At 36.0% G+C, this 8,238-nt stretch overlaps 1 protein-coding gene across 1 annotated transcript; it reads left to right on the top strand.

Annotated features, from left to right (window-relative positions):
• The first annotated feature begins 476 nt into the window (after nt 1-476).
• On the top strand, nt 477-2,831 carry LOC145635027 (cyclic phosphodiesterase-like). Its single transcript, XM_081686332.1, has 3 exons — nt 477-968; nt 1,507-1,561; nt 2,339-2,831. Exons 1-3 carry the CDS (start codon nt 684-686, stop codon nt 2,545-2,547), a joined length of 549 nt encoding a protein of 182 aa, XP_081542458.1. The 5' UTR covers nt 477-683; the 3' UTR covers nt 2,548-2,831.
• The last annotated feature ends 5,407 nt before the right edge of the window (nt 2,832-8,238 follow it).

Genomic DNA, 8,238 nt, shown 5'->3' with positions numbered 1-8,238 from the left:
GAATTTGAGATAAAATATCTCTCTGCATTTCTCAAAGAAGTGGGGTTTTATTCTCACCCCAATTAAATAGGATTTTCAATTTCCCCCTACTTGAAACATGTAAGGGAATATTCTCCAATCCCTTTTCGAATAGGATGCGGATATCAAACATAGAAATTTTTTAATACGGATACTCGATTCAAAACTGGGTTTGAAATCGGATATCCGATCCATGCTCATCCCTAGGGAATTCTCCTTACCTACAAATAAAATAAAAATTAAAGATTAAAGATTCTCAAAGAAGTGGGTGAGTAATGAGAGTATGAGACTAATGACTAAGACGAATCGGCCAAAATCTTTGGCTCGAAATGGGTTAAGTTTTTCACAAAGCCCATCCCAGCTCAGCCCATCCCAGTCCGGCCCATGATTAGGTCTAGAGTGGATCAAAAGCCGCATATACGTAGAACATGCGAATGAATGGGACAAACAAACATAACAGCACATCCACCGAATCACAAAATTCAAAATAAAAAAAGACTTGACCATCAAATTAAAAATTAACAAACCCAAATATTTAATTTTCCACTTGCTAATCAGAACAAATTCCCCAATTTCTTCATAACAATCCTCAAAATCCCACTAACACTCATACAAATTCCTACAATTTTCAGGAAAAAAAAAGTCAAATTTGTAGAGAGAAAGAAATGGCGACCCAAACAGAAGTGTATTCGGTGTGGGGACTTCCATCAGAAGATGTGAAGCAGAGGGTGAAAAATGTGATGAACACCCTCCGATCAGAATTCAACGGTCCTGATTTTGATCCTCATGTTACTGTTGTGGGGGCCATCACAATGAATCCAGAAGATGCAGTTGATAAATTTAAATTAGCGTGTAAAGGGTTGAAGGCGTATACTGCTCATGGTAGGGGCGTCTCCACTGGAACTTTCTTTTATCAGTGTGTTTACCTTCTCCTTGACACCACCCCTCAGGTACGTCCTTGTTTAATCGTAATATTTTGACTTTTATGCTAGTTATCATATTACATGTCTTTTGTGATTAGAAAAACAACTTAAGTTGTATTTCACATTCAAATTTTTGCCTAAAAATGTTAATAAAAAGTTGTACATTGACAACCGTGATTTTTATATATGTATTTTAATTGAAGAAAACGGAGGAACCAAGGAAGTAGTGGTTAGAAATACGAGTATTTCAGTTGATTGAAGAGTTTGGTAGATAATCTGTTATGTTGGATATTGTTGCTTTATTGTTTATGATTCAGGTGACATTTTTTTAATTTGGTGAAGATGATTTAGGTGACTTTAAAAAATTGAAAAATGTAATTTATTCAATTGAAAGTTGATTGATTGGTTTATGTCATATATGTATGGAACTTTTCTTGAGAATGGTCATTTTCGAGGCAATCATTTTCTTGAGTATGATCATTTTCAAGGCAATCAATTGAGTTGGTCTTTTACTCCATAATATGATTAATATCTGACTTAGAATGTTTATTGATTTAATTTACAGGTAGTTGAAACTAGTGATCATTGCTGTGGACATTTTGGTTATAATCGCACCGCACGTAAGTTGAATTGGATACTGCTTCCTATTATAATTTTAATTAAATTGATGGATATGGTTAAGTGTTAGATGAGATAAATGTATATTCTCTATGGTATATTGGTATTACTTCATACAGCAATAGTTTTAATGGGCAAAATATCTGTATCTTAACTTAATTTGTTAAGTTGGCTTATTAATCTTAAGAAGATGAATATAAACTTTTACTTAAACTATTGTTTTTATTGTTAAGTTCAAAACAGGAAGAAAATCAGAGTTCAGAAGTTACAGAACAATGCTGTTCAGATACTTCTATACTCTGCAATCTATTGACATATATTAACTTTCTGGTTATTTGATCATTTATCCTTGTTAATTCATATTTTGTGCAAATTATGAATTCTAGGCAATCTTGAGTTACTGTCATTACGAAATACATTATTGATTGCTGTAGCTTTTTATACATTCAAAAGCTCACTTTGGACAATGTGGCATTTGTATTACATTACTCTGAATAAATCTGTTTTTTGTTTTTTTTAATTAAAGTTTGCGCTCCCTCTGCAACCTTTAATCCGTTTTTTTTTTTTAATAATTAAATTTAAAGTTTGTGCTCCCTTAAACAGAAGTATCTTTGAAAAAGTTGGATGATTGACACTTTTATTCCTGCACTTGGATCAGTCTGTTTGATATTATCATATTACTGATATGATGACAGTTTACTGAAGAATTACTAGCCTGATTATTCTACTGAACTAAGTTCGCTCTTCTCTGATGATCATATCTAAATGTAATTGTGTAGCTTACATGCCACACATGAGCCTTCTTTATGCGGATTTAACTGATGAAGAGAAGAAGATAGCTCAAGAGAGAGCTAATGCATTGGACGACACCCTTGGCAACTTGAGCTTCAAAATAAACCGTCTGGCACTGTACAAAACCGATACTGAAGATAAGACACTCAAATCCTGGGAAAAGGTGATGGAATATGATCTTGATGAAGAAGTTTAGCTGCTTGTGCATGCTTGTTGAAAAAGCTGTTCAGCGCGCTGGTTGCTCTTGCTGTTAGAACTTAGAAGAATCTCTACGGGTAGTTTGATCGTATATGGAAACCCAACGAGTTGTGAAAGTTTATTTAGTTCTACTTTTACAGTCTGGTTTTGTGTTGTCTTTGGTTTAAGTAGGTTGTTGGCTGACTGACTTACTTGTAAGAGTTGTAACAATAAGTTTGATCCAAATTCATTACAACTGAGATATGCAAACGCTAGCATATCTCGGCCCTCTTATCGCAGAAAGTCCAGGCTTCTTGTTTTTTTCTTTAAATCATGGAGCTATGTGTGTCAGATTGACTAGGCCAAGCTCATGGTTTAAGGCCTAAGTTTTACAAATAATGAAATCATACCAAGGATCATATATGTATTAATAAAACTCGGATATATTGATAACTTGTTGGCAGGTGGAGGTATTCTTCCTCTTCGAAAGGTATGGCGTTTCCTTCAGCCTCAATTCTGCATCTTCCGAAAGGTTTAGGAGGATTGGGTCTTCGTAGCTCAGCTTTGGTTAACCAGGCTTTGCTTGCCCGTCAACGTTGGCGCCTCTTCCAAAACCCCCAGCTACTTGTTTCTAGAGTTCTTCGGGCCAAGTACCCTTCTCTTCACTTGCTTGGACCAGTTGATTTTACTAGGACGTCTTGGGTATGCAGGAGCCTGATGGAAGGGCAGGCTGTTTTGGGAAAGGGTCTAGCTTGGAAAGTTGGTTCGGGTTCGTTCTCAAGTTAGAACCCTCGTGGATGACTGGGTTCCTTTAGACTGTCAGTTTCTGAGTTAGAAGTTCAGACTCATGTTTCTTCTCTCATTATTCCGCGTTCTGGCACGTAGGACACTTCTAAGGTTCATATATCAGCTCTTTGATAATCAGTCGACTAACAGTCCACATCGAGCTATGGATGATTTTGTTTATTGGAAATTTTCTAGGGACGATCGCTTCTCCACCAAATCAGCCTACACTTTTTTGGTTCGACAATCTGTTGTATTGATCGTCTGTGCTCCAGTCCCGGATCAATGGTGGAAATCCTTATGGGGTCTTCCCCTCCTCCCCCGTTTTAAGGTGTTTTATTAAAAGCTAATTCATGATGCTCTTCCTTTATTAGCTACTTTAGTTTCCAAGGGACTTCTAGTGGATCCGGTTTTCCCTTTTTGTCGTATGCATATGGAGACGACATCCCATCTGCTCAGAGATTGTCCATCTATTAGCTCCCTCTAGGATTCGATTCTCCTTGCTTTGAATGGTACCTTCCCGGGGTCTACCACATTTGTCGACTGGGTAGTGTCTGTGGTTTCGTACTTTAAGGATTCCCAAGATCTGGTTAGTCTTACATCCTTCATCTATCCTTTGGACCATCTGGATTATTCGAAATGGTTACGTTTTTAGGCTGGCGGTTTGGTCTCCCTCCTTATTTTACCATCTTTCTCAGGAATGGACAACTAGCGCTGTTTAGGCTCAAGAGTTTTATCATCATCTTACTTCCTTGGATAACCATTCTCTCAACCAAGAGTTGGTTCCTTTGTGTTTGCAGGGGGAGTCTACGGATCACTTGGACTATTGTTTAGTTGTTGACGGCGCCTGGCTCTGTCATAACAATCGGGCAGGCGCTTGCTGAATCGTCCAGGAGGTTGCTTCGAATAGGGTCCTTGGTGGTGGGGCGCGCGCCAGTCGAGTTACCAATCCTCTTCCGGCAGAGTTGCAGGCCTGCTTGTGGGGCCTTTGGTCGGCATTACATCGAGATCTTCTTCGTATCCTCATTTACACATATTGTGCTCCGCTGGTTTCCTTGTTCCTCTGTTCTGGATAATCTGACATTTCCTGTTTCTGGTTATTGCGAGAATCCAAGATCTTCTCCCTCAGTTTTCGGCCTGTCAGCTTTGTAAGGTGTCTCGCAATGGGTAGCCCCTGCGCATTGGTTGGTTGTCAGTGCTCGTGATCGACGCCTCCTTGGTTGGTCCTTTTAATTTTAATTTAGCTTTGGTTGTTATTTGTTTGTATTGTTAGTATTCTTTGTCAAAAAAAAAAATAAATAAATAAATAAATAAATAAATAAAAAAATAACTCGGATATTATGTAATCATCTTCTACCATTATAAAGTGAAAATAGTGGAAAAAACATTTGCATATCTTAAAAATCATGGGCGAAAAAAAAAATATACTAGTGTATGAAAAAGAACATACTAGTGTTTGAAAAAGAACAAACCACTGTTTGATAAAAGAACATGTTTGTGTTTGACAAAGATATGATATTACAAATAACATAAGTTCTTTACAAAGAGAATATGATAATACATTAAAGAACATGTTATTTTTCATGGTTACTCACGTGGTTGAATGTGTTTGAAAAAGAACTATGTTTGGCAAATATAGACGTAATCATTGGGTGGGTCAGGCCGAGGTAAACAGTATCAGTCCACTTCTCAGGCTGGACAGGATCGGGCCAAGTTTCAGGCCGGAATTTCTGTGCCCAAACCCGCCCAAAATGGTCTGGTCGTGCAGGCTTTTTGCGTTAGGCCAAAAAAAATCATCTAAAAGGCATTCCCAAACCCACCAAAAAAAAGGATTTTGGGCCGAAAAATTCTACTTGGTTCGGGTCAGGCCAGGCTAGCGGGTCGGGCTAACTTTGGTCACCTCTAGACAAAGAACTTAAAGTCTTTATAAAAAGTACATGATAATACATTAAAGAACATGTTCTTTTTCATAGTTACTTAGTCGTGGTTGAATTTAACATTTTTTTTTATGTAAATACATTAAAGAATATAATAATCAAACTCAAATAACATAATATTATGCTCGCGTTCTTTATAAATGTGTATGATGTTTTTTTTTCGCCCATATTCTTTTAAATATACCTAATATTCCTTACAAATGCACCATACGCCCAGCCACACATTAATTATAAAGCAAGCTAGGGTCAACGTATCTAATGATAATTTAACGGTTTCAACTCGGATCAACCTAAGTTATCAAACTAGGCTCTTAATGAGTGAGGGGCGGAGGAGGATGAGGAATCCCCAACCCCCAAGTAATATGGTGAATTGGGAAAACATTGAGAGTGTAAATAAATAATTACACATAAAAATTTTGAAATATATCGAAAGAATAGTCATAATTTTTTCTTCAAAAAAAAAGGAAAGAACCGTTATAATTTAAAAATACGGATGTTTCACCAAATGCCCCTAAGTTATTTTTTTATTCACCATATACCCATGAAAATTTGCAAATTCACCATATACCCTTGAGCTTAACAAAAATGTCACCAAACGCCCTTAATGACTAACAGTTGTTAAGTCCGTTTGTCATTAGGGTTAATTATGCCACGTGGAAGCATGTTATTGATTATTATTTAAATTAATAAATTAAATCTTATAAAAATAGCTTAAAATTTTTTTTTTTAAAAAAAAAAAAAAAACAAACACCACCTCTAACCACCACCGACGAGCCACCTTAGCCCATCCATCTCCCCAAAACCGACACAGCGACACCCAGCCCAGCCTCACCGCCACCGTCACCTCCTCACCGCGCCGGCGACGCCTTACCTTTAGCCTTGCGCTAGTGCCCGCTCGTTACCCAAACCACCATACCCCCCTTCTCGTTGAACCACAAAAACCCCTTTCCACCTTAGCGGAACATCAAACAACCACCCAAAAACCTGTTTTCCGGCAACCCAAGTCTCATCCCCGACGTTGCCGCCGCCTACCTTAGCCGAAAATCACTAGCCCGAAACCGTTAAACCCCAAAATCAAAACCCTATAAATCAAAATCTAGGGTTTCGATTCTAGGATTTTTTATTTTGGGGTTTCGTTGAGGTGGTTCAGGGGATATATGGAGGTGGAAACGGAAGTGACGGTTTGGGTTCACCGGCCCGGTGATGGGAATTTGGGTGCCGGCAGTTGGGAGAGGAGGGGTTTTCGAAATAGAGAGGAGGCGGCGGTTTTAGATTTGGGGAATCGGTGGTTCAAGGGTTTCGGCTAGTGGGGTGTCGGATTGGTGGTGGCGGTGGTGCTGGCACGGGGGTTCAGGCGAAATCCGCGCCGGCATGTACATGGTGGCGGGCGGGGACTGGGTTGGTGGTTGGTGGGTTTTTTATTTTGTTTATTTGTTTTATTTTTTATAATTAATTAAATATTTATTTTAAAATTAAAATAATATAAATAGCAGCCAATGATAAGCTGCCACGTGGCAAATTAAACCTAAATGACTAAGAGCAACTCCAATGGTAAGCTAATTGTGAAATTAGCTTGCCATGCCACCTAGGATTGCAAAGCTAATCTACCTTGTAGCTAATTAATCTCACAATGGTTAAGCTAATTTTCAATAATTTTATTTATTTATTTAATTTTTTTTTAATTCCCACAATTTGCTAAGCCAATTAGCTTAGCTAAGCGAATAGCTTTGCCCAGCTAATTTGGTAATGCAATTCCAATGGTTAAGCTAATTATTTATTAGTTTCATAAATTGCAAGCTAATCCTAATTTTACACTGTTGGAGTTGCTCTAACAGAGTTAACGTCCGTTAGTCATTTGGGTATTTTGTAACAATTTTCATAAACTTAGGGGCATATGGTGAATTTGGAAAATTTCATGGGTATATGGTGAATAAAAAAATAACTCAAGGACCTTAAGTGAAATTTCCATTAAAAATATGGAGCAGCAATTCAACTAGATGGTCTATTAATTCATCAAATTTATTTTTTATCATAATATGGTTTATTCATAAGAGTAATTTCATTTTGTCTACTACTGTATAAGGTAAAATATTAACTAATTAACTCAAATTCATTAATTAACATATACTAAAAGCGAACCTAAAGTGACACTTGTCATGATGTCATTAAAAAATTTCCCGCCTTTTTTTTTTCTTTATTTATTGCCAAATTTGAATGACTTCCAATTTTTAACCTACAATAATACTTATTTCCATTTTGACAACACATTTAATCCAATCATACTCAATTAATTTTTTTATTATTATTTTTGTAATATATATTTTATATACTAGGAATCTTTTAGTTACAAATATAGTAACATAGATTAAAATTAAGGTATTGAAATACTTCGTATATCATTATCCAAGATTATTATAATATTATCAATTTTTTTTCCTCCAACTTAAAATTTATTTTAATTAAAAATAGAAAAAAATATTTTGATAGCATGCTTTGTATAAATCTTAAAATTATGCATAATATTTGTAAGAACAACCAAACAAAATTATTTTATTATATTATACTGCTCTGTTTTTTTATATGTTATAGTTGGATTTGCACATTTGTCGAGACATAACTTTAACCATCAATATCCTTAAGTATTATTTTGTTACAAATATTTTTTTAACATCATTCTGTATAATTTTTGTTATAAAGTTTAATTATTATTGTGCATAGCACGGGAGTTAACCTAGTTATTGTACAAGGTAAAATATCAACTAATTAAAAAAAAAAAACAGTAGGATGTATCTAGGCTCTTTCTTTTCCTTTTAAGTACATAGAACCTTCTAAAAGGTCAGTTTCTAGATTTTCATTAAGAAGATTAGAGAACCTTCTTGATTTAGGTTGAAGGATAGGATGAATGCCTATAAATAAAACATTCTCCTGACCTGTACATTTAACTAACACCTTTAAACACTTGTAATCTCTCTCCAAAGTATATTTTGAAT

Source organism: Chenopodium album, chromosome 6 (assembly GCF_948465745.1).
Source record: "Chenopodium album chromosome 6, dcCheAlbu1.1, whole genome shotgun sequence".
NCBI classification, from domain to species: Eukaryota; Viridiplantae; Streptophyta; class Magnoliopsida; order Caryophyllales; family Amaranthaceae; genus Chenopodium; species Chenopodium album.
This window is presented reverse-complemented; position numbering and strand designations above follow the sequence as displayed.

Bases quoted from the DNA above. Each gene is read 5' to 3' on its own strand.
- LOC145635027 (XM_081686332.1), top strand. From the start codon at position 684: ATGGCGACCCAAACAGAAGTGTATTCGGTGTGGGGACTTCCATCAGAA. The intron at 969-1,506 runs GTACGTCCTTGT...TTTAATTTACAG, and splicing joins TCCTTGACACCACCCCTCAG to GTAGTTGAAACTAGTGATCA. The intron at 1,562-2,338 runs GTAAGTTGAATT...GTAATTGTGTAG, and splicing joins TGGTTATAATCGCACCGCAC to CTTACATGCCACACATGAGC.